At 43.0% G+C, this 25655-nt stretch overlaps 5 protein-coding genes across 9 annotated transcripts in view; 2 read left to right on the top strand and 3 right to left on the bottom strand.

The window, feature by feature from the left end:
• zgc:63863 (uncharacterized protein LOC393372 homolog) overlaps positions 1–5217 on the bottom strand; it is a 36880-nt gene extending 31663 nt beyond the window's left edge. Inside the window, exons 1-10 of one of the 2 annotated variants that reach the window (XM_037263274.1) lie at positions 5017–5217; positions 4666–4720; positions 4440–4570; positions 4292–4372; positions 4036–4222; positions 3509–3610; positions 3290–3431; positions 3020–3204; positions 2741–2847; positions 377–2332 (exon numbers count right to left, since the gene is read on the bottom strand). In XM_037263274.1, coding sequence (XP_037119169.1) covers positions 2154–2332; positions 2741–2847; positions 3020–3204; positions 3290–3431; positions 3509–3610; positions 4036–4222; positions 4292–4372; positions 4440–4570; positions 4666–4720; positions 5017–5071 — 1224 coding nt within the window. In that variant the 5' untranslated portion in view covers positions 5072–5217 and the 3' untranslated portion in view covers positions 377–2153. Of the gene's footprint in view, positions 1–376; positions 2333–2740; positions 2848–3019; positions 3205–3289; positions 3432–3508; positions 3611–4035; positions 4223–4291; positions 4373–4439; positions 4571–4665; positions 4721–5016 lie in introns of those variants that run through there. The other variant, XR_005099315.1, reaches the window with a different exon arrangement.
• A 652-nt stretch (positions 5218–5869) lies between these two features.
• dgat1a (diacylglycerol O-acyltransferase 1a) lies at positions 5870–10857 on the top strand. Its single transcript, XM_037263268.1, has 17 exons — positions 5870–6126; positions 6653–6740; positions 7420–7460; positions 7538–7623; positions 7925–7977; positions 8118–8223; positions 8287–8415; positions 8485–8559; positions 8626–8729; positions 8807–8845; positions 8914–8955; positions 9021–9065; positions 9133–9245; positions 9327–9392; positions 9451–9538; positions 9620–9682; positions 9809–10857. The coding sequence occupies exons 1-17, from the start codon at positions 5870–5872 to the stop codon at positions 9947–9949; spliced, it is 1536 nt and encodes a 511-aa protein (XP_037119163.1). The 3' UTR covers positions 9950–10857.
• Positions 10858–11611: 754 nt separating this feature from the next.
• Positions 11612–20854, top strand: LOC119129887 (E3 ubiquitin-protein ligase RNF19A-like). Its single transcript, XM_037263251.1, has 10 exons — positions 11612–11750; positions 15269–16004; positions 17144–17352; positions 17525–17669; positions 17834–17996; positions 18084–18198; positions 18281–18439; positions 18562–18781; positions 18949–19092; positions 20133–20854. Exons 2-10 carry the CDS (start codon positions 15412–15414, stop codon positions 20656–20658), a joined length of 2274 nt encoding a protein of 757 aa, XP_037119146.1. The 5' UTR covers positions 11612–11750; positions 15269–15411; the 3' UTR covers positions 20659–20854.
• Positions 20855–21345: 491 nt separating this feature from the next.
• Positions 21346–24318, bottom strand: spag1a (sperm associated antigen 1a). 3 transcript variants are annotated; one of them, XM_037263279.1, is made up of 8 exons: positions 23761–24318; positions 23574–23673; positions 23355–23507; positions 23119–23276; positions 22715–22856; positions 22450–22576; positions 22160–22330; positions 21346–21988 (listed from the first exon to the last, which is right to left on the bottom strand). In XM_037263279.1, the coding sequence occupies exons 1-7, from the start codon at positions 24059–24061 to the stop codon at positions 22196–22198; spliced, it is 1116 nt and encodes a 371-aa protein (XP_037119174.1). In that variant the 5' UTR covers positions 24062–24318; the 3' UTR covers positions 21346–21988; positions 22160–22195. The 3 variants fall into 3 exon arrangements, 2 of the variants coding, with proteins under 2 accessions (XP_037119174.1, XP_037119173.1); XR_005099316.1 differs by having other exon boundaries at positions 21943–21988; positions 22188–22382; XM_037263278.1 differs by having other exon boundaries at positions 21943–21988; positions 22188–22330; positions 23761–24314.
• A 412-nt stretch (positions 24319–24730) lies between these two features.
• polr2k (RNA polymerase II, I and III subunit K) lies at positions 24731–25544 on the bottom strand. 2 transcript variants are annotated; one of them, XM_037263284.1, is made up of 4 exons: positions 25425–25544; positions 25151–25218; positions 24926–25018; positions 24731–24833 (listed from the first exon to the last, which is right to left on the bottom strand). In XM_037263284.1, exons 2-4 carry the CDS (start codon positions 25209–25211, stop codon positions 24811–24813), a joined length of 177 nt encoding a protein of 58 aa, XP_037119179.1. In that variant the 5' UTR covers positions 25212–25218; positions 25425–25544; the 3' UTR covers positions 24731–24810. The 2 variants fall into 2 exon arrangements, with proteins under 2 accessions (XP_037119179.1, XP_037119180.1); XM_037263285.1 differs by lacking the exon at positions 25425–25544 and adding an exon at positions 25314–25404.
• Positions 25545–25655: the final 111 nt, after the last annotated feature.

Genomic DNA, 25655 nt, shown 5'->3' with positions numbered 1-25655 from the left:
CATCATTTAATTGCAAAGGCAAAGCACCACAGATGGAAACTTGCTACGAGTATTGTTTTTAGCATTAGCGTTCGGTCCACACTGAAAGTATTGATTTGTTCTGACAGGGGCCGACTAAATTGTTAGCATAGTAACAGCATGGTATTACTTTTGATAAAATCCAACCAAATGTCTTTAGAAATTACTAGTAAATTCTTGTACTTACACTATGATTTTCTCTTGAAAGTAATATAACTGCAATTCTTTCTGTGGAACTATGAAATCAATGTTGGGCATTTTATATATTGCATTTTATATTTTGTACAGAATTGGAGAACAGGTAAAAATGTTTTTTTGTAAGTTAACTTACCAAAATAGAGGACAGAAAACATAAAAATACCATCAATCATTGTTTATTCACTGCTTTACGCGAAAGCACCGGTGCAATTTCAGAGTACTACTAATACATAAGAATTCTTTGGCATCATTGAATAAGCGCTGCGGTAATAAATATATATATATATATATTTTTTTTTAAATGGTTTTTTTTTGCTATCCTTTCAATAAACACTTATTTAAAGCACGTTGGCATAATGAATGTTCCGTACACGTCTTCTTGTTTGTTAGCAGGGGCAAATTTGTCCAAATTTTCAAATACCTTTTGTGCGCCATTATTTTTTAATTAGGTTTCATTTTCACTTTTATTGACCTCAGTACATCTTAATGGTGCCCTACAACAAAAAGTCAGGCTGTGCGAATTAAAACGATATGTCTGTGCAAAAAAAGCACTGACACAAACATAAAAAAAAATATTCAAACTGGCCTGCAAGGCGCTGACTTATCGAGCGCCTAATTAAAGTAATTAACAATAAAAGTCTCTATAAGCTTTCTATTGCAGAAAAGCGGCCAACTAACAAACTAGCTAATGGAGTGACACACTGACGGGGACTGATAATTCCTCAAGCTTAGCAACGCTGTAGGAGGTCATGTCATGATTTCTTTTGATATTCAGCAATAGTTTGAGGCCCATCGGCGACACCTACAGGACTACTTTTTTTTTTTAGATCACAGTTTTAACAATTTGAGTACTAATAGCATCTTCTTGATTATTTCTGCCAGTTGGCAATTGTTTGTAAGGCAGGTTAGCGATACATAAAAGACTTGAGTGAAACTACGAGGAGCTAAATGCTACGTTTTCTGCATGTTGTTTTTGCCAGTTTTTGGGATTAGGAGACATCTTGATTTGTTTTGACGGACTGCAACAGCGTAGAACAGCCCGTCATCAGAGCATCCAACTGGCACGTGTTCATTATGGGGCGCAAAAAAAATCAATAAGTCCTCCACGAAAAAAAAAAAAAACGGGTATACACGTTATTATAGTCACCGTTTCAACCGAGCGGAGGGCCAAGCCGAGGCAGGCCGAGGCGAACTTGGGCTAACAGATGCAGCTGGCGCAAGCTTGCAAAAGCTGATGAATATTTCAAAGCAGAAGACGTCGGTACACGGAGCAGACATTGCTGGGGAAATCGCTACATTGCTAACACACACACACACACACACACAGCTGTATTATTAATATTCAATTTTTGGATGTAGTAAACGATAATACTCTTGAATGTTCCTCCAAGAGACTACTTTTTCAGAGGAATAAATTATTTTTTAAAATTTTGTTTTCATTGCACGTTATAGATAATTACAATATTTTTGCTAGTCTATGATTAGGATTAAGTAAAAGTTCTGTTTGGGCACAACCCTGCTTAATATTTCAACGTGAGAGCTTCATGTATTTATTTAGTGGGTGTGTGGGGGGTGTGCAGCTCAACAGTTTGAAAACATAAAAATCGACAAATATACAAACGTTTTCTGAAAAAGTTCTATTATTATGCTCGAGTACACTGCAACAATTAATTGCGCACCCCCCGTTTCTCATTTGCACTCTTAATCCACATTGAGAAGCTTTCAGTTTTTAAATGTTATTTGGCCTTAGGATATTTGCCCCTTAGGGCACTTTTTGGTTTCCGAGATTCCCGCAAGCGCACTAACATAAAAAAGATATATATATGGATCACACACATACACACAGTAATGACCAACCGTGGGACTTTAAACCATGGAGCTACTTCCGCCTCAGATACAGGGTTTGAGTCCTTGCCGTGAAGCTAAGAAGAAGCCCATCAGAAGAGCTGTAACAACGTGTCGGGCGCCCACTCCATGGCCGTCTGGGCCACGGCAAAAATGGCCGCCCCCAGTGTGGCTGACAGCCCCCAGACCGCCATTTTCACCATCCTGCTCCCCTTCCCCCACCGCTGGCCTCCATCCTGGGGCAAAGCTACGTCCAGGACCGAGTGGCGAGCTGCGGCGAGCACAGAACAAGGGTGAAGAGGAGGAGGATGCGGAGGGGGAGGGGTTTCACGCTGCATTTTGTTTTTTGGGGAGGAGGATTTTCAGGGATATTACAAACACCAGGAATAGACACACAGAAGAGTAGAGAATTGGTTTTTTTTTTCCAGTAGCTCTTATGATGAACAATACTGAGTTAGACTCCATCCATGACTGTGACTTGATATGGAACAAAAAAGATTTTTAGGATCTTAACTGTTAGTATGTGTATGTATGTTCAGTGATGATGACACTACTATACCGTTTGACCTAAGCTGTTACATTCTACCGTATTTGCTAACTTTTTCAATGGCCTTCTCGCTGACTAAATTAGATGAGGACCACCATTATATGGAGAACTTCAGAATATTGCCATCATTACCTTGTCTGGAAGTGGTGGCCTGAGCCTTGGTGAGACGCTGGAGAACCGAGTCCGGTCTCTGGTGGAAGGTTGATTGTTGAAAGGCCTTGAAGGTGCTTATGGACAAGCTGGAAAAGAACAAGAAATGTGTGAGTTTCGGAAAGCGTCATGCAGTGCATTGGACTTCCTGTTGTCATAGCTCTGATAAAACTGTACCTCTGAAGATGGAAAATTCTTTTATCAATTTCAATGGGATCTCTGTGTGAAATGTTATGGTAGTTAGCAGGGGGTGCTTCTAACCTTTTACTAGATTGTAGCGCAGCTCGTTTAGCCAGCACAGCTGGAGGGTAGCGGTTGAACAGGTTTTGGGACTGGCCGATCAGGAGTTCGTACGGAAGGTCTTGGGGGATGCGAGAGAGGAGGTGGTGCACCATGGCCATGTCGCATTCCGTCTGCTTCACCTCCTGCTCTCTGTACAGCACAATCTGGTAGAAAGAAGGATCAAATTCTAATTCCTTCAACTTTTTTATTATCTCCTCAGAGGAAGGCAGGGGTTGAAGTTTTGCTTACAGTAGCAGCGAGGTAGATTGGCATAATGGGGTGTGAGGCCAAGAAGAAGTCATACAGTCTCAACGTGTGTTTGAACTCGGACAGGACGTGTCCGTACCAAGTGATTAGCCAGGATAGGGCAAAGATGGTTCCCACCTCCGCTCTAAAGAACATCAAAATAAAGAAAATGTATTTAATTGCATCACCCCCCCCCTAAAAAAAAAATTGATGGACTCGTACCTGAGCAAAAAGTCATGCAGTTCTTTGTCAACTTCTTCCAATAAAGGCATCAGGTAGTTTAAAATATGCTTTGTGCTGTCCATTGTCGGATCCATAAAGTCCCTGCAAAGAAAAATAAATGTCAAAAGGAGAACCTCTGCTCATGAACAAGTGAAGAACATTCATCAAAGAAATATTTCTTCAGTTTTTGCACATATGAAGTATCACACCAGAGTCAGAATGCCTTAATTTTCTGTTCGCCTCCAACCTAACCCCTGCTAAAGGACCTCCAAGCCTTAGGAATTGCTGCCATCTACATGTCATAGTAGCACAATACCAATATTTTAAGGGCCAATAAAGTTGCAATATTACAAGAAAATAGATTGTAATTTCCAAAAATAAAGTACTGGACTACCACATACTCTGTTCGGTGCCTGTAGATTCACTTATTTGCAGTTTCTTTTCAATATATTTTTGATTCTGTTTTACCAATATATAACCTTATATAAAGCCTTTTTATTCCGGCACAAAATAATACTGTGTGCTACCTGAGATGATATTTGGATAAAGTATGCAGCATGGCGATGGCCATACGCTCTCCAACAACCAGCAGCAGCGTAACGGCCACGTCGTGGTAGCCCTGATAGTAGTTGAGCTGTGTGTTGCACCTCAGAACCTCCAGGATGATATCAACAAGCTGCTCCTGGAGTACAGCTCGCTCCGCAGACGGCATACCTGCCAGAGAAGACGAGCGACATAAGCGATTCTGACGTCAAAGTCTACCATGCCGTAAAGGAGAAAGACCTTTTGGAAAGCGCTTCATGGATCTCCTGACATCAAGAACCACCTGGTTGTAGTCCTTGTGGTTCTCTCGTCCATCTTTTCCTGCAACATATCTTGTATTACACATCATATTCCTTTCAAAAGTACCACACTTAAATTTGACACTAACTAGGCTTATGTGGAAGATCATATACGTTGACGTTGAGTAGTTTGGGCCACACTTTCCTGCGAAGTTCATTTGAAAGCAGCCCTCCCTGACTGGCCGCAGCCCTCCTCAGGGTCTCGATGTCCACCGGATCACTGTGGAATTAAGGGCACATATTGTTTCGTGAGTGGGCAAGTAAATCACTTCATTATTTTTTTCCACCCATCTAGGACAGTGACCAAGTTTCTACCTGTTTAACGCCAGGTGGAGCTCAGTCAACTTCTGCTTCTTCCCACAGTTCACTTCTGTAACACAGTGACATACAAAAGGTGTTAGCAGAGTTGGTCCATGAATGATTTCCTCACTGAAAGGAGTACTTGGGTGCAAACATTTTATTCTGCATAATCAATTTCAAAGAGTCGGCCATCTGTTGGTATGATGCCATACTGCCACGCAGGCAACATTTACAAGCGCGAATTTACAATGGCAAGGTAAAATTCAAGGGTTACCACGAAGTCAAAAGTTAGTAGTTGGAAATAAAAGATGAATGTGTCCAAATTGTATCTTTATTCTTTTGCCTGCTAACAGTTGCCCGACCTACCTTTCGTGACAGGTACATTCGTCCCGTTTAGTTTGTTTCTCTTGAGCCTTTTCATTACTTTTTAAAATCTTCTTGGCAAATAAAACGATTCTACGTTGTGTCGTGGGCACATGTGGGGATTTAAGCGTTTGATAAAAAACATTTAGCGTATGGTCAAGCACAACTTCAAATGTTGTCTTCCTGGGAGACGTCGACATTAAACCGCTGGGCTAACCATTGGTCAAATTGAGCCCGTGACTAAAATCTCAAAGGCGATTGGCTGGTTGGAAACACGTGAAATGTCAAGCGAACTATTTTGTAGTTCTTTGAGGAAATAATTGAATTTTGAGTTTTGGTAACTTTTCCCTTTAAAACAAATATCTCCTGTAATTTTTAAGTAAAAGAATGTTATTTTGAGAACAGCACAGATTTTTAGGGCAACACTTTACTGGCTGTTTATCTGTGCCACATTTTCTTAATCTTACTGACATCTAGCGGTGATATTTATAAAAGCATACAAATGCAACGCAAAGTCAAATTCCTTGCAGAGTCGCCGAATTAGCGCCCTTTGTGATTTCAGGGTAAATATTAGAATGCCGATTAGTAAATCGCTTATTGAGCTGTGATCGAAGCGGACGTCACCCGGGAGACATGCTCTGCGGAGTGGGGAGGTGGATAAGTGAGATCTGGCAACCCATTTGCTAATTGCACCAATATCTTGATAGCGTAGATATGAAAGACCGCCTACAGACTTCCAATCGGACTCAACCTCTGCGCTTGTAACCGCGTCACGCGTGTCCTGCGGGGCCCACTGACAAGCAAAGGACATCGGCGGGCCGACATGTCCTGTCAGGTGAACACTGCATGAGACGTAATGAGTGAGCGACCTGAGATGAGAGGGCCCGGAACCCGTCAGAGGAGAACCACAATTACTGGCAGCGTCAAGCAGCAAGCCAATGGGGGCAAGTTGCACAGCGGCGAGAAACCACCACCGTGTCCCGGTAAGAAGACGGACGAGTCGGCAAGGCGTCTTAATAGCAATGGAAAAGCAGTCAGAGAACCGGGCCAACAGCACGCTGATAAACACAACAAGCCGGAGAGTCCAGTGGACGAAATCAACGAGAGACTCAGGTAACTAAAGACAATCGGACATTCTTGTACTCATAACGGAGTACTCGACTCGTAAAGTGCGATTTTTCCATGGGGTTGACATCTCTTTCAGTTTGCTATACGTACTGTGTAGCAGCAGTTCTATTCAATACATATCTGTAATTTGTAATTCTGCAAATTAAAGGGAGTTGAGGAAAATCCTGATGTACCCAAATGTAGCAAGGACAGGTGCGGAATCGCCACGGAGTGCTTAAACCTCAGGTGAAGTTTTGTGGCAAGTTCAAAATGAATTCACAATTGCTCAGTATATCATAATGCAATTATTGCATCTATGATTAAAAGCACAAGCAGATCCTACAGTTGCATTTTGAAATATGCATTGCTGACTCATTAATCATACCAAAAAAATGACATGGAAGTCTCAATGGGCAAGTACAAACGTGCACAGTTGTTGCAAAATAACTTTTTTTCCAAATATTATTTGGCAACATTTGTCACATTCAGTTTCGACATTTAGCTGATGTTTTTTTTTTTTCCATATATATAGCTGCCATGTCCGACAGGAGTCTCTTCTGAGCTCCGCCAGCGGCTTCAGTAACTACAGAGGAATCCTCAACTGGTGTGTTGTCATGCTGGTGAGTATAGTTGTCATGTGAATTCATATGCTGCAGGCTCAAATTGTTGCCATCATATAATCCACATCATACAAGTATATAAACAAGTTAACTATTAAAATGGTAAATAAAACAAAGTAAAACTACTCAACAATCAAAGTCTCCTGATAATGATCCACACTACAGTGCACGACTTTTGTAAACAGTCACTTTGTCCTCACTTTACCTTGCCTGACAGGCACCTATAATATCCGTGATCCGAAAATAAAACACCCGCTGTCTATAAATAGGCAGTCCAATTATTAAATGTTTTGTAAGACTCGTCTAAAATTAGATTTTTTTTTGTCAAACTGCAGAAACAAGATTTCAGGCCCTCAGACTTGAAGTGGCACCATTTGTGGCTTTACCCCATTCAGTCACTTGCCCTCTTGAGGCTTGCAGTCTTTGCTAAAGGTTACTAAAACACAAGTCAGACAGCACGTTGAGTAAGAGCAACAGTTGCATCGCAGCTTGATGAACAAACCTCAGACCTTATTCATCAGAAACAAGCGCTGCCATAAATGTTTATCAGATATGTTGTCAAGACGGCGCACCTTGACCTTCTTATTGAGCAAGACAACAATAAACACCCGCCCCTCAATTGACTGTGATTACTTTGAAACAAACGTGAAAATGAACTATGTATTTTCGCTTCTCCCAGGTGCTGAGTAATGCCCGCCTCTTCCTGGAGAATATAATAAAGTGAAGTACTATTTAATGATACATTTTCCCCACATTTGTTGACAATGAATCTGAGTTCAAGCCGTTGTCTTCCTCAGGTATGGCATCCTGGTAGACCCCATACAGGTGGTGTCGCTATTCTTGAAAGACCCCTATAGCTGGCCAGCCGCTTGCCTCATCATCGGTATGACAATTTATCATTTAATTCATGTTTGTATTTTATATTTAGGCATTTTTTTAAAATTTTATATTCATTTTTTTAATCTAATCATTTCAATTGTTCATTTTATTTTCTATCAGCAATTTTATATCAACACAGTTCTTTATTAATTCGGTCTATCTCATTTTAAACATGAGTCTTTTTCATCTGCAGTCCATGCAGCTGTTTTGAACAAGAGCTGTCCTAGTCATAAAGTCAAGTATTCTTGCCAAAGTTCACACTTGATGTTTCTTTCTCGCTCTGCTCTGCTTTGCTGTTTTTCTAGCATCCAACGTGTTCATTTTGGCAGCTTTGTATACAGAGAGACGTTTGGCTGTGGTGAGATCCTGCTCTGCTTTTTAATACACTCTGATTATTACTGTTATTATATTTTAGGTAGTTATTATATTTTAGGTATTGATTGTATTTATTAGTTTTAAATTTAAAAAAAAATTAATTTTTTTATTTTTTTTTCCAAGGGAACGGTGTCAGAAACAACTGGCTTGATTCTTCACATCTTCAATTTGACATCACTGCTGATTTTTCCTTCCGTGACGGTTCTCACTGTCACCTCCGTTACCCCCGGTAAGTAAACACTCAAGTCTTTCTGTCATCTTTATATTAAGTGTCAGTATCTGTGTTTGTCAGTGGGCGGTATTCTCTCCTTGGGTGTCTACACGGTGCTGTTCCTCAAGCTGTACTCATACCAGGACACCAACAGGTGGTGCCGGGAGATCAGACAAGCCAAAGCCAAAAGGTTGACTCGCTCCTACTCCTGTGAGTGTCGTTAACTTTGTGAGCGGCACTTTTTCGGCGCTGTAGTATTTTAAGCCGACTGATTTCCAGGTCCGTCTGTGGCTCAGTTCAATGGCTCAGCGGTGCACACCAATGTCTCCTACCCTGGGAATCTCACGCACAGAGGTGACACCAATTGTTTTGGTGACTTTGAAATACTGGAGTAGTCATCTCACGCTGGTTTGTCCACAGACATGTACTACTTTGTGTTTGCGCCGACGCTCTGCTACCAGCTCAACTTCCCACGCTCGCCCCGGATACGTAAACGCTTCCTCCTGAGACGGCTCTTTGAAATGGTGACGTTTGAAATAATGGCATCAACTAATGGGCCGTTTGGGGGAGTTTGAAACGTGTGGTTTGCTTCTCCTTGCAGCTGTTCTTTATGCAGCTGCTGGTGGGGTTAATACAGCAGGTGATGTTTCTGCCGCCAAACGCAAATGTTAGTTCAATAAACTAACGTGATTTGTTTTTGTTTCCCAGTGGATGGTTCCGACCATACAGAACTCCATGAAGCCGTTCCAGGTAAGATGTCAAACGCAACAAGTTGTGTCGTGTGACTCTGTGACAATTGTTTGTGTGTCACACAGGAAATGGACTTTTCCAGAATGGTGGAGCGACTTCTCAAGTTGGCAGTGAGTGTCTTAAAAACGACACTGCTTCTTGTCTCCTTCCTAATCCTTCTCTATTCTGTTTCCTCAGGTTCCCAACCATCTGATCTGGTTAATCTTTTTCTATTGGTTCTTCCACTCATCCATGAACTTTGTGGCTGAGCTGCTACAGTTTGGGGACAGAGAGTTCTACAGGGACTGGTGGTAAGTACGAAGATCTTACAGTATATTCCCTCTTTAAAAGGTACTGTACATACTGTAGACACAGAAATGTCATTCATGCAGGAACTCTGAGAGCGTCACCTACTTCTGGGCCAACTGGAACATCCCGGTTCACAAGTGGTGCCTGAGGTGAGCGGAGGCATCTTTAGGAACACCTAGCAATGATCTAACTTTGTCGATTTTGTAGACATTTCTACAAGCCAATGCTGAAGAGAGGCGTCAACAAGCTGGTGGCCCAAAGTGCCGTTTTTATGCTGTCTGCGTTCTTCCACGAAGTAATTGCCATTAAAAAAAATCCTTCCCAGTTTTTATTTTCAGTTTTCTCATTAACTCTTGGATTTGGTTGTGTTCCTCAGTATTTGGTAAGCATCCCTCTGAAGATGTTCCGACTTTGGGCCTTTATGGGCATGATGGCTCAGGTAAGGCCAAATGGCAACTATTACTAGACGTAACTTGCTCAAATGCGATTGTGGAGGTTTATTAGTTGTGTGATTAGATTTTATGACAAACCAATGTGCCGTCTTCACCCCTCTTTTTCTCGCCAGGTTCCCCTGGCATGGTTCGTGGGTCGCTTCCTGAACGGCATCTACGGCAACGCGGCCGTGTGGATGTCACTCATCATCGGCCAACCGGTGGCCGTGCTGATGTACGTGCACGACTACTACGTCACGCACTACGGCACATAGCGTGGACCAACTCGGGTTTGTCAATCAATGGCCAAAGATGGGAAACGTGGACTGAAGGGGTAAAACCTAATAAGCAAAACCAACATTTTCTCAACTACAAACAATGCAAGCTTCCAAGTAAACTATGTGGAATAATACACAGCTTTTGTGTCTGTTATGTTGCCTTAGTAGTTTTCACTTCTGTAATGCTGTGCCATCATTTATATTGACTATTTTGGGGGGTTGTTGTAATGATTTTCTGCAGAGGTTGAGCAACCGGGAAATGCTTTAGCACTTTACAGAGATGCATGCACTCGACTTGTTTTTGCCATCCGCTCTATACAATAAACCAGTGTTTCCCGACCTTTATTGTAACAAAGAACAAAATTTACATATAGAAACTATGCACTGGCAAAGATGAAGAACCATGATATTTGCAATGAATAAATATTTTCTGACCAACTCCTTCACTGCCAAAACTCAATTGCTATGGATGTTTGACTTTTGAATTCATTTCAAGTGGAATCAAATCATTTTGTCACAATGGTTGGGAGTCACTGAACTGAAACAGTTTGAAGTTGTTTTTTGTCTAGATGAGATGGAGGCGTATTTTAATCCTAAACATTTCAGGGAAATAAAACATGTCAGTGGGAAATAATGCAGGAAGGCCGGCATTTACTTGTAATGAAGGAAGTGCCTGCTTGTTTTTAAAGTTTAAAAGAGGGCAAAACATTTGTACCTTTGCTGCACCAATAGAGCTTTAAAAACTAACCATTGTAACGTGTATTTCAGAGAGTATGCACAAAAAGATGTAGATTGGTTAAACTGCCTTTAAAAACACATCTGTATTGTGTATATAGACAAATATAATATGCCAATTGAATGTTTTGTGTGTTCAATCCAAATTAAAAATGTTTTGGTAATGCAAATGCGTGTGTGTCTCATTGTTATAATATTACAACCACTCAAGGTCTTTAGATAATCATTGAATGAATGGTTGAACTCATTTTGAACTACCTTCCTTTCATTTTTGTCCAGCGCTTTAGAATTACGTCATTATTCATTCGTTTTAACGTTCAAACTCAAACTGTCAAGGCAATGCTTCACAAATAGACCAAATCCGGATTTGGCACAAAATTAAGTAAATTCAGTTTTGCACGAAGAGAAAGCATTAGAATAAAATATTTGCTTTTACGGCAGTTGTTACCTTTTAAAATTTTTGAGGATTAAAATACATTGCACAAAGTAAGCATAGTTAATTACTTTCATACATAAGAGAAAAATGTAATACATGTTTGTCTGTTATTTTTATCTAGGGAACACAGAAAAATCACATTTAAACAGTTTTATATACATTTAACTGGGTTTATATTTTGAACATGTAAGCTTTCATTTTAAAGCATTTGTTCCTTGTTTATTTCTTTTGTACAACTATGCACTTTACAATGAAACGTTTTCTTTTACATTCCCACTTTGAATTATTTATGATATAACTATAATACATTTATATTGTTTTATTGTTAAATGCGCCGTTTTAAAGCTTAATACACCTGATTTACGGTGGTTTTATTTTATATTCCATTACACGGACAATAAGCGTCGCATTTAACAGGGTTCTTACCTCAATATTTTATTGTGGAATTCAACATTTCAACCGGAAGTCAGTGACTTCCACTTTCACAATTGTGCAGCTTGATGACGGACTCACCCACTACCTTGGTCGTCCACTGCAAAGCCAACTTTTTTCCACCCCTATAAACGATCTGCACGCGGCAGTGCATTGTCAGCTCAAAGAACAATCATTACACCGACAAACTCGACGGTAAGTTTGCTCGAAAAGACGCGGAACTTCGGGATCTTTATTTAATCGCCTCCAAAGCCTCAACTTCCTTCATGTTCAGAGGCGACGGAGAGCTAGTCGCTTAGCATGTAAACACTTCTTCCTTTTGAGGTTAAGCACGACAGATCGCGTCAGTTTAAAGTTTCCTTGATTTCTATGTGCACTTGAAATGCTTAAAATCGAAGCACCTAACCGTAGTGCATGTGGAAAACGAATTAAAAGCAGATCGGTGGCAACTCCTTTTTGAACGGTTATTAAAGTTGGGCGCTGGGAGCTAAGCTAAGCGAGCGCTATCGGGGTAACAACGGTTACCCATGCAAAATATCAACATTTTGTTTGTTTTCTTTATGTTTAGAAAACATCCCCTTCCACGAGCAAACCTTGTTTTGTAAGCGTGCGTCATCCTTTTACCGTCACTAACTATTTGCAATGGGTATTTTATGCGTCAGTATCGTAAAAAAATCGTAGTTTCTGTTTTATGCGTGCATATTTTCCAAGAAAATGCGTGTAGACTATCAACCAATCCGCGGAGAGTTGATGAGGAGCAGTCAGTCATCATTTTTATTGTCGTCGATGTTGCTTACTACAGACAAACTACAGGATTAAATTATTTTTAGTGGTAAAGTATTTATATGTAATAAATGTTTTAAATCTAAATCAACGTCAATGTTGCTTCTGTGACTCTGAGCGTTCCTTTATTTTTCCTTCACTGCTTTCATTTTCTGTTGTTTACGTCACATGAATGCGAAGTAGAATAATTATACAGTTAATGTCCAAAACCAACCCGACTGGAACTGTAGCTATGCTTCCGGGAAGATCACAAGATAATGAAGATTTGTTGCGCTTTGCAAAAAATAGTCGGTTTTATATAGTACTGTAGTACTGACTAGTACGCCATCGTGTAATTTGCATGCATTTCATACATTTGATGAGCTATGGAAAAACAGCTTGATGCTTTATGACATAATTTCCTTGCTACAGCAATTTACAATTTTGCAAGAGTTAAATCTGAATTCAATAAAAATAATAATAATCTTGAACATTATCTTTTTTGTACAATACCCACAAGCAGGCCCCAAATTTGATCTGTTTCTGCATCAAGGGCTAACTTTCAGATAATGAGTGAAGACTTTATATATAACAATGAGAATGAAGGCCATCTACAATTTTTTTTATGATGGGCTGTCAGCAATGCTTTCATCATAAAGATAAGGCGTCAATTGCAGGGCACAGTCCTTCCTTATTTACTTTGGGACTTTTTTTTTTTATTGCTCACCCTTAATGAGTCCTCTTCTCACACTCACACAGAGGTGGTGTGAAATTGCTTACCCCCTTTTAAGGGGTATATTGCGGGGGTCTACCCTTGGCAAAGACAACTACCGTGATAGTAACTTGAGAGCCGTGTCTCTGTGGTTTTTACAGCCACTCCATGACCTTTTTTCCCCAACCAAACATCTTTGTACGGTCACGTTCTTGCTCGGCCTTGTCCCAAACTAAACGAAGCCCCCGGGAATTAAATAAGTTCTGTGGTCATTAGCGTGAGTCCCAATTAATGCATCTGAACATACTGCAATATCTTTTACTCGTGGTTATCATACCGTCAGAATCTAATAATGGCGCAAGTAAAGAGGGGAAATTGCAAAGTCGACCTTGATATCAATTTAATGTTTTTATATTGAGCAGTGAAGGGGAGGGAAATGGCCGCGTTTACAGGAAGTGTGAAAAGGGATAACTGGCATTTTTGCAAAATGTCAACAAAAGAATCTCAGTGCCCGCCTGCGGTAAGCTTGTCATATTTTGGCTGACAGATGAGCGAGCTCGAAATAGCGAAGCAGCCTTCACCCGACCAGCACGGCCTTGGCTAACAATAGCTTTCTTCCCACTGTGTAAAATGACGGGACGCCTGCTTGCTACTTTCTCGTCCGTGAGAAAGCTAAAACAATGACAGTAATACTACGCGTTATAAAAAGCGACGCTGCTGCCAGTAAGCTCGCACATTGTCGCTCTCAGGAAGTCTGCCCTTTGACTGGAATGTCACCGGACGCCAGCGTACGTGATGTCCACTCAGAATCTCCCCATTCCCAGATTGTCATTGTGCAAGGGGCTACTTTGAAGCCGAACGGCACAAAATGGCAGGAAGATTACGTCATCCCTATTCCCCACTGAGGTTTGGCTGAGATGAAGAACCGGTTGAACCTTCGAAAAGTGTTGAATAAGTTTAAAAACCTCCAACTGAAGTCGATAAGAAAAACATCTTTTATATTAATTCCTGCTTCGTTTAATTGCCATACACCTTTCGGAGACCGCCACCTCATTTCACTTCATTATACATTTTATGAGTAAAATGACGTGCACCAACGGCGTAATCACGTTTGAAGGAAAACACAAGGCTTAGCGACACAGTGTGTGTTTAGTGTTAAAGTAAAGTCACGGCTGGTATTTGGGTTACCGCGCCTCTGTTTGCTTTGGTTGCAGAAACCAGGAAGCAGTGAGAATATTCCTATGATAGCAAATGTAATCGATTTTTAAATAAAGAAGGATATTAAACAGAAAACTAGACTGTTCCGTTGCTTGGTGCTTTGGCACAAATAATTGTTGCCTATCAAAGTTTTACTACCCCGGCCTTTGTTTAGCTTTTTCCCAGGTTCCTGGCCAAAACTTTCCATTATCAGTGACTTTAGGCCTTATTGCATGTTTGAATCATTTTCAGTGCAGACATGACTAACGGGTAGCTGACGCAAAGAGCAGGCATTGGTTAAAAGCGGTCGGCGTCCCTGCAGTTAACGTCCTGCCCCCAAGGGCCTGTTTTCAGTAACTGGGACATCAGCCCAGTGTGCATGTTGTGCGTGTGCGCACTGATAATGCACTTTTTTTTCCCTCAAACTGTGACGACACCGAGATGGAAAGTCCCTCTCACTTTCTCTGCAGGCTTTTCCAGCTGCGTTTTACCTTATGATTGTCACTGTGCGGCTGAAACATTGTTTTCATTCAATTTGTTTGCTAAACAATGACTGTTTCCATGCAGATGACTTTGCGAAACCTAATTCCTATTGGTTGATGAATCACGCAAACCAAGAACGTTTTTTTTTTCCTGCAAGACCATTGAATTGACACAGTATAAGTTTTTTACGATCCTGTTTGGTTAGTCTAATTAAAAAAAATTATGTCATTAAACTAATTAGCAACATGTTTAAATGTCAGTGTAAACGTACAGTCAAATAAAGTAAAATTGCATAGCCACCACAAGAGTAGTATGTAGCGCGTCTAATTTATGCCATATGCTGTTTTAAAATTAGCTGTCTTCTTATTAGCAATATTGAATTATTTGGCAAAAATGGAGGGAAATGATCCATGAATGAATATGAAAGCCAGCACTATGACATGCAAACCATGACTGCACAAAATAAAGTCTACTGACTGAAGCAAAGATCGATCCCCACAAAAAAATGTCAAATGTTTGGTTATTAAGCCTTGTGATATTTTCTTTCTTCCCCTCTCAGGTTATCCCATCACAAACACCTTCCCGGCCATCATGGCTTCGTTTACATGAGTCCCAGGCTTCCCTAACATCACGTCTCCCCCGCCCCGCCCCTCCCATCCTTTACCAACACAGTGGGTGTGTCCCATGTGGTGATCTCTGGTCATGATGAGCATCCTGCACCAGCAACATCATGGGAGCACCGGCTCGGAGCGCGAGCTCAACTCGGCCGCCTCCTCTGTCAGCCTGCCTTCTGTCAGGAAGACCCCCAAGAAACGCCGCCTTTCCCTTCAGGCGCTCTTTGGCCGGCGGCGGCGGTCTGACCGCGACGCCAAGCGCAAGTCCAAGGCGCCGCTGGACCCGCCCGGTCTCGTCAGCGTGGACAGCGTCCCGCCAGAAGCCGACAGGACGTCGGCGCACTCCGTCCAGGGGGTGCCGTCGACATCCTCGGCGGCAGGCACCTCGGAGATGCTGGAGTGCCCACTGTGCCTGCTGCGGCACACGCGCGACCGCTTCCCCGGAATCATGACCTGCCACCACCGCTCGTGCGCCGACTGCCTGCGTCAGTACCTGCGCATCGAGATCTCCGAGTCGCGCGTCAACATCTGTTGCCCCGAGTGTTCGGAGCGCTTCAACCCGCATGACATCGCCATGATCTTGGCCGACCGCGCACTCATGGAGAAGTACGAGGAGTTCATGCTGCGCCGGTGGCTGGTGGCCGAGCCTGACTGCCGCTGGTGCCCAGCTCCTGACTGCGGGTAAGACTAACTGTGAACGCACACGATTTTCTGACAAATTGGAACATCAGAGGTGGAACAGCAGTCTGTCCACACAGCTGTTGCTACGTGGGTTGTGAGTGTCAGGTGTTAAACTTCACACTCTTCCCAGCATATAAGCAAATGAATGCTTATTTTGTCTGTGAGCAGCCCAGGGTAACCCCAGTTTCTGTTAGACAATTTAGTATTTTCTTTCTATCTGGAATTGTTAGCATCACAACATCAAGCCTTTGTAGTTTCCACGGCGATGCTTTTGAAACAAATGCCCCCATAGTCCGTGTCAAGCCAATACATTCTCTCTAATGGGTGAGTACCGAGCTACATTCTATTTCAAGCAGCCATACAGAGGAAACCAATTTATAACAATATCAAGTTGTACAGAGTCAGTACACGTTCTTTCCCAATTACTCACAAGTAAACATTAGCTCAAATGGCGGATGTTTGTCTTCCAGTGTCTTCCACTGGTCATGCACGCAAGGGTATTGTCTGTTTGCATCGGGCACAGAGTCCACAAACGGACCTGCTGGTTTTGGAATTTAGCCCAACATAAAATGGATTGCAGGGTGCCATCGCGTCCTGCACAGTTCTTATGAGATCACCTCGCTGCTTAGTGTCGTTATCGCAACAAGCCCGTACTGCCGTTCACTGTATATTGGCGAAATTACTATGGTAGCTACACACGTCTGTCTGTACACAGACTCCAGTGTTGACACTTCACACTGAGCCTTTACACTTTTTATGTACTTGCAAACGGTGTGTGGCTGTCTCCATGATTGCCATATATGGTAGTAATATGTTAGAAGTAAAAGATTCATCACCTTACAATTTCAGACAAGCATAATTTTACCTAAATGTACCAAAAAACTCTATTTTTAGGTCATTTTTTTTAAAAGTAATTTTTATAAGAGCATTTTTGTAAGTTTATCAGAAAATTGTTTCACCATAAACACAATTTTAAGTCATTTTTCCGACATGGGTAGTTTTTTCAGTGAACGTAACAGAAGTAGTGTAAACATTACAATGTTTAGATCTTGTACTGCCATCTAGTGTCATACTTATAAAACCGCACCCCTCCCGCTCTTAGCCTTGTCAGCAACTTTGTTTTCCCCACTTACCCACAGTTACGCTGTCATCGCATTCGGCTGCGCCAGCTGCCCGAAGATCACGTGTGGTCGCGAGGGCTGCGGCACGGAGTTCTGCTACCACTGCAAGCAGCTGTGGCATCCCAACCAGACGTGTGACACGGCGCGGCAGCAGCGGGCGCAGCACTTCCGCTTGCGCAGTTTCCGCTCGTCGTCACTTAGTTACAGCCAGGAGAGTGGCGCTGCAGGTAATGAAATGTAAAGCTCACATTAAAGGAGACATTATGACGTTTTGACTATATCATGTATAATTTACCAGTTATTGAAAAGTAGTTTTTCCCCATTACAAGCCCCCCTTTAATTGCACTCAGTAAAACAGCTCATATTTGTGTGCTGACGATGCTCCTTGACGTCTCCTAGGTGACGACATCAAGCCGTGCCCTCGTTGCGCCGCCTGCATCATCAAGATGAACGACGGCAGCTGCAATCACATGACCTGCGCTGTCTGCGGCTGCGAGTTCTGCTGGCTCTGCATGAAAGAGATCTCTGACCTGCACTATCTCAGGTAAGCTGCTTAAGCCCTCCCCAGAGGCACATGAAGGAAATGTAGTCACACGGGCCCTGTCTTGCTACAGGAGCGGAGCCCAAGTTTTCCATCAATGAATAGTTTTAACTATAAATAAACCCTAAGCAATGATACTAAAACATCATTTATTTTGTGCCCCACAGTCCATCTGGTTGTACCTTCTGGGGCAAGAAGCCCTGGAGCAGAAAGAAGAAAATCCTGTGGCAGCTGGGCACCTTAGTTGGGGCGCCCGTAGGCATCGCCCTCATCGCGGGTATCGCCTTCCCCGCGATGATTATCGGCATCCCGGTTTACGTGGGCAGAAAGGTGAGGCCCCAGGTCGTACATGACCATGTTCTGTTTGGCGGGGGGAAAAAGAGCAAGTTTGTGAACGTTTGTCACCCATTTAATTAGATCCATAATCGCTACGAGGGCAAAGACATCTCCAAGCACAAGAGGAATTTGGTGATTGCTGGCGGCGTGGCGCTGTCCGTCATCGTTTCGCCCGCAGTGGCAGCTGTGACTGTCGGTAAGTGACGAATGGCTTCCGCTCGCTTACCACTCCCCAATCAAGGATTGATCTCTCACTTATATCAATGATGTGCTTCCAGGCATCGGCGTGCCTATCATGTTAGCGTACGTCTACGGCGTGGTGCCGATCTCGCTTTGCCGAAGCGGCGGCTGCGGGGTGTCGGCAGGTAACGGCAAAGGCGTGCGCATCGAGTTTGACGACGAGAACGACAACTTGGGCGGTGGTGCAGCAGCTACGGGTAACTTTTGGCATGTTGTGAATAAGCTCCAAGTGAAGTATTCAAAATGAATACGTGGACAAAAGAATCATATGTACGCAAGTATTGCAAAAGTAAAACCGCAAATTTGTTTGTCCGTCCAGACACGACGTCAGTGGCCGAGACGAGGCTGAACAACGCCAGCCTGGGCGACGGGGCTAGCGTGGGCGGCCTGACGGGCCTGAGCCTCAGCGTGAGCGGCACCCACATGGAGCGCTGCGGCGTTGGTTCGGCCCAGCGTGACAATATGAGCGACAACGCCAGCACCACGGCCCTCGCCGGCACCAGCATAACTGGCAGCCTGTCAGGCAGCTGCTACAACAGGTAAGGGGAGAAATGAAAATGACAGCCACATGTCAAATATTCAGAACAAATCAACAATATTGAGTGAGGCAAACTTCATTTTATTTGGTTCAAGTTTAAACCTTTCTGACACCTGACAGATATTTGAAAATGTGAATGAAATACTATACCTTATTTGTGTTTTCCAGGATGGAGGTGCAGGCAGATGTCCAGAAGGAGCGCTGCAGTCTGAGTGGCGAGTCGGCTACCGTCAGCCTTGGCACCATAAGCGACAACGCCAGCACCAAGGCGATGGCGGGCTCCATCCTCAGTGCCTACATGCCTCTGGAAAGGTCAGCGGGGCAAAACGTCCTTTTAAGTCATACTCTATCACAGTAACCCCCATCTCCCTTCTTTAATGTTCATTTTAAAGGCATAGTACAATTAGAAACAAAAACAGAGCATTTTCCAAAGGTTTCCTTGATAATGACCAATGTAACTTCATAAGTTCTTAGTGTGCTAAAAACGGGTCTTTTAGGCAGTCCGCGTTTTCTTAGGTGTCAGTGGGCCACTTGAGACACTTAAAGTCCCAACGGCCATTAAAATGAATGAGAAAAACATCGTGGGTTTTCCCTCCATTTCCTGAGCACATTGAGTTTGTCAGATAGCGAACAGACCCCCAGAAGCGTCAAATGTTGCTGGTTTCAAGTAATTTATTTCACCCCAGCTGAAATAACCCGTATAAACAAGCGCACAAAGAAAATTAACATAGTTCACACTCAACTAGTTTTATATTAATTCACCAACATAGCTAGCAATGCTAATACACGATAGAAAGCGCCATACATACCTGTAGCCAATTAGCGCGCTACCGACTGCACTTAAACCCCTCAAACTTCATACAAAAACGATACAGGAAGGTACACAGACAAGCTTTTCAACAATACTCACAGGTATATATGCTTTTTGTACGCTGGAAAAAGGTTTTATTGTCGAAACTTTATCGCGGTTTTCTTTGCGGCTCTCTTCTTCGGCTTCTGAACGCACTACCAGTTGTATCTCGACGCAAGGGCCCACACTGCCCCTCAGTGGCCAAGTCGTGTACAGCATGTATACGGCTCTCAATAACTGGAAATGGCAGAACTCTGTAAATAATGTCACTCCCTGGAATTTCTAATTGCTTAAAGAAGCAATTAAAATTGAGTGGCTCATAAAGCTTAATTTTAGCATGGACACATTGATGAATTCCATGTTACATGAACAGTTCCTCAGCATAACCGAACCACATTCAACAGTATTTGCAAGCAGACTTACTACCTAAGGCACACTACTGTGAATTAGTGATGCCTTGATATGTGTTTGAAAGTATTTTGTGTGGATGCGTGCTATGCAGAGACAACAGCCTGGAGGTGCAAGCAGACGTGGAGTCCAAAGAGGAGAAGGTGCGACACTGCAGCGTCAGCAGCAGCCTGGATGGCGCTAGCAGCCACCTAAAAGAGGCGTCCTCCTTGGCGGGGGACAAGAAGCGCAAAGGGAAGCTGTGGAAACGCGGTGGAGGCAAAGCGGAGTCCAAAGTCAACCACATACACGGAGACGTAGAACGCCGCAGCACCATCTCGTCTGAATTGGACTCGCCGTCGCTGAGCGGCAGTCTGCCGTCAGTGGCCGACTCGCACTGCAGCCGCCTGTCGGCGGAGCTCAGCGAGACGGAAGCGCCCAGGGAGGGCGAGCCGAGCGACGCGCCGGCCATCATGTCGCTGCCTGAGGTGGAGCACGATCGCCTGGAGCAGCTGCCGCCTCGGAGAAGCCACTCCACCGCCTGCAGCCAGCACCACACGTCTTCGCCCAGCGAGGTTCTGTCTATCACCGAAGACGCTGCCTCCGCCGACACTCGTGACTGCACCTCAACAGACATCTAGGGAAAAAAAAAAAAAAAACCTCGCTCCTCACGAACCGTCTGTCTTAAGTGTCGTTATGGAAAAGAGGAAGTGGAATGTCACAGGGTTGGTAGTGAAGGGTGGAAGGAGTCAAAATGGTTTAACCGAAGGTCAACTTGAATGTACATGTGCAAGTAATGTGCTTGCTCTTTAAAAGCAAAGGTGGAGATTTAAAAAACCCACAAAATATCCACCACCGTGCCACCCATTCTTACAGAGAGGGACCATTTAGTAGCACAGTTATGAGTCAATACATTTTTCTTTTTAACATTTATTATTGTATGTGCAAAAGTGCTTTATTATTGCATATTTTCCATTTTTGGGGAAAGTCTTTTTCAAACATCTCAGCCCTGTGTCGGGTCTGAACCTTTTTTGTTTTTCTTTAAGTTTACATAAATTTGACAAAATTATGTTATCGACAAACTCTATGCAAAAAAAAAAAAATCATGTCACTAAAAAGCGTTTCATTGCTTCTCATTTCGCCAAAGTTGTAGTTAAGCTGTGTAGCAGTTGTACAACAAATGCTTCATTTGGTCATTTTTAAGTATTTGAACTGGTATTCTCCCTTGAATGTTTCACATTTTATATTGTCACCGTTTTAGCCCCTTTCGCTCACAATTGAATGCAAATACGCTGTTGCCTTTTGGGGAAATCTTTTTTCCCTCTTCATTGTCATCAAAATACCATAAAGGAGCCATATCATGCTAAATCAATTTGTCTGGAGCTGTTAAAATGCCGATTCCTCAACAAATACATGCCCAAAGTGGTGTTTTCTAATTAGATTGCCCTTGTGCCAAAGGTAATCATAAATCTTTATATAATTAGCTTTGGAAAGTTTAAAATAGCATGATACAGCTCCTTTAAGTCTCCGAATGCTAACAACAAACGAGGAGTGATGTTTATTTACAGTAACTTTTTTCATTCTGGGGAAAGCATATATTTACTCATTTTTGGCTTTGTAATGTGCATCCAAATGCATATCTTTAAAGAATAAAATTTCTCAAATCAAGTCTCTTTTTTTAATTTTGTACAATTGTGCTATTTACCCAAAGTACATGCAACACATGTGCACTTGACGTCATAATAGAATAAAACTGCATCAAAAACACTTCTGAATTTCCACTGTACATGAGTTCCTCAAAACTAAACTGCAGTCAAACTTGGCATATTGCATCATAACTGATAGAAAACTCAGTTAAGCTAAGGCACACTCATAACACTTTAGTTTTCACTCCACCTTGTGTTGATATCGCTCGGCTCCTTTTAGAGGTTTTCACACTTGACAATCCTCATAAGCACCTCAGCAGCAAATCTGAGGAAAAAATAATAAAGATCATGTGACATTTGATATAATTTCCTGTTTTCACAAAAAATATAAATGAACATGACAGAGAATAGGAAATGAGTAAATACAAAGTAGTGTTTTGTCGCCCTCTTGTGGCGTTAAAAGGCATTTAGGTTCGCTGGTAGTGTAAAAATGAACCTTGGCAGAGGTAACGTTTGCATCGTACCCCTCTCTCTACGTGTGCACTGCGTCGTCCATGAGGCTCTGTCTGAGCAGGGCGGTGACCTCAAGTAGTTCCTGCTCGGCCTCCCTGACATTGGGGTCCAGCTGGAGGACCTCTTGCAAGTCACCACTGGCTGACAGGTAGTCCTGGGTTGTGCGCGGGGGACAAGCGGTGATGAGCCTCGTGAAGGTGCTTTGTCTGTGGTGAATAATTTTAACCACTGAAAGACATTATGTCACACATGTTGCCTTTGCACAGCAATCACCTGCAGACCCTTGTGGGCTAGCGCTCGTCTGTAGAAGGCTTTCTTGTTGGTGGGCTCCAGACGGAGAGCAGAGTCACAGTCCTGCTTGGCCTCTTGGAAGCGGCTCAGCTTCAGAAGGCAGATGGCTCTGTGGGAGACAGTACGTGTGAGGAACGTTTCCACACTGTTCAGTCAAAGGAGTACTAATGGGCATTGGCCTTGAAAAAAAAAAATCTCATGTTATTCAATATTTAGTGTCATTGTGTCATTCATTTTCAAGTTGTACCTGTTAGTGTAGAGGGCACATTCGTCCGGTTTTAAGGCGAGGCATTGACTGTACTTATGCAGAGCGTCCTGAAAGTGACCTTTCTTCACCAGCTCGTTGCCTTCATGTTTCAACGCGCTCAAGCGGGATTCTTTTCGCCTGGCTGAGAAAAAAAAGAAATATGTCCAGTGGAGACGATGATCATGACACACAAATCAGTGAATGAATGGGAGAGGGCAATCATAAGCACAAAAGAGCTGAGTCATGTGACAGATGCACTGCGGGAGGAAACCTGACCTGAATTGTTCCATTACAACAACACTACGTGACTCCTTCTCATCTAAATTATTGATGCCGCACATTTTACATACTGTCTGAATGTCTTAACACACACACGGGAAATGAGAAAGCGCCACGGCACGTACCTTCCTCCTGCAAGGCCCAGGCCGCCCTCGCTTGGGCCTGCTGGACGCTGGCGGGTTTCTCGCGGTGTTCCCGCTGCACCGCCAGCGGCACGGCGGGAATCTGCGGAAGTTTCTCTCGCCACTCAGGCCCGTCCTGCTCGATCAGCATCCTGGTGATCCTGAACAAATGCAATCATTTAATCCAATTTATTTCGAATATTTGACTCAATTGAAAGCCTCCCACTTGTACTGCTGACCTGTGAACACTGTCATGAGCCGCTTGCACGCCCGTGTCCATCTGCAGGACGGTTTTGTAATCCACGTAGGCCTTGTGGTAGCGCTCCAGTGACTCGTAGGCCATGGCTCTTCGCAGCAGCGCCTTCAGGTAGAACGGCTGCAGCTGCAGGGCCCTGAGAGGATCACACACATCGTTGTGGGTCACTGGTCATCGCTCACGCACACACACGCAAACATACTTGGTGCAGTCCTCTATGCAGTCGGCGCTGTTGCCGTCTTTTAGGTAGCAGGCGGCTCGGTTGGAGTACAGAATGCACAAGTCTTCAGGGTTGTTGATGCCTGAAGGTAAACAATCTTCATTATAAAGAAGCTGACTTATAGGTCTTGAGTAAAACCAAAGACATTTTGGCGCGTCTGTCACCTGACCTGCTTGAGCACATCCGTCAATGGCCTGGCTGTACTTGTCCAGAGCGTCCCCAAACTGTCCATGCTTGAAGAGATAGTTGCCCTCATTCTTGATGCGGGCTAGATTGGGGGGGAGGCCCCCTGCTGGGGCATCCAGATAACTTTCATCCATCACAAGGAGCTGGGGGGCTGGGATCCTCTCGGCGCTTCCATTGATCACCCCTTTGGTTTCGCTCCTGTTCTCTGTGGGCCCCCCTTTTGTCTGGTCCGGTCCGGATACTCCTCCTATGCTGCCGGGGGGCTTCTCCTGTACGTTTCCCATGGCTGCACCGCCTCTGCAGTGCGTCCTTCCTCTTCCTTTTCCCGAGCTCTCAAAGCCGCAGCAGCTTCATCTGGATGGGAGGTTTCCTTTAGGAAACACCCCCTGCATGACGCACCATCATTGAGGGGGAGGGGCAATGGCTGTGCAATGCAGCATGCAAAGTACGCCTCTCCGTGGGTTCATCCTTGATAAAACAAAACATTTTTTTAAACATGAACATCACCGTGCAAGTAACTACTGCATAATGAAAACACTAGTTTTAAACAATAAAAAATGTATAAAAATGTCCCCTTTTGGTGGTTATAAAAAAAGCTATTTTGAGTAAAAAAACATGGTGGCAAAACACCAAAATAAGAAATACAAGTATTTTTTGGTACATACTGTACATTATCAAAAGTATTTAGTGTATGTGTACCTAATGCTGTGGCCAGTGTGCCCTGTGACACCATTTTTTTCCTATTATATATTTAAATTTAATTTTAAAATACATGCAAATAGTTAAATACATTTAAACTCAAAAATATTTTGAACTTAAATTCCAACTGAATTGGACAATATATATGTATACTGTCTCATGTGGATTCATTCTTTTACATCTTAACTGTTCATAAATATTGCAGGATTAATGGGAAATATATGGCCAAATGTCAAATGAGAACACAGAGGAAATGTGGGTCACTCATTGAGTTGCCACGTTTATTCACATGATAAGACAAAAGGACAAAAAAAATAAAAATAAAGGATCCGCTTCACCGGGCATCAAAAACAACCACTATGAATCAACAGTCAAGGAAAGCCACTGTTATTATGCATACATACAGAAAAAGGATGGACAGATTTTTTAAAGAAACATTGGAAGGATACATCTATTTGTCCTCTTTTTGTACATGATCCTGTAGCCGCAATCTCTGCATCGGATTGGATCACGGGCCTTGATTTCGTTTTCCGTGTGGCACTCTGTAAACAAAGAAATCAAATAATAACTACAATGCAAATTCTGTTTTAAAAACAACGCATGAAGAGATGCTGGACTCAAATGTAATGCGCCATATATTGAATGATGCGTCACATAGCAATGAGAAATGTTACCTCCACAGATATAAAACATAGGCTGCTGCCTTGGTGGTTGCACATCCTGCGGGGTCTCCATTTTGTGTCTTAGAAATATAAAAACATATGTATGTTAGCGTAGTTAGCACAACATGCTACCACACAACGAAACAACAGTAAGGCGCTTTCGGCGTGGATTCACCCTTAGGATCACGTAATATAGGGTCCCACGTAATCAATTGTGATTGGAGTACATGTAAAAGTACAGTAGAAGGAATATAAATTTAAATCATCAAATTCTCACGGGGTTTACCAGTGCTATTAGCTGTTGAGCTCCTTCTCTTCAAACGCGAGGCTTCTTGTGCGCATGTGTGAGCAATGCTAGCGCGTCACAAACTAAGGTGGCTTGTGATTGGTCAGAAAGAAAGCATCAGCGAAGATAGCGGAAGTTTGCGTTCGCTCAATTTTCTTTTCTTTAAAAAATGTAAGACGTCAAAACATTTCACTTGTAGAGAAATCCTATACTATTTGTAATTATGAATAA

Source organism: Syngnathus acus, chromosome 11 (assembly GCF_901709675.1).
Source record: "Syngnathus acus chromosome 11, fSynAcu1.2, whole genome shotgun sequence".
NCBI classification, from domain to species: Eukaryota; Metazoa; Chordata; class Actinopteri; order Syngnathiformes; family Syngnathidae; genus Syngnathus; species Syngnathus acus.
The sequence above is the reverse complement of the archived record's forward strand: the minus strand, read 5'-3'. Positions and strand labels throughout refer to the sequence as shown.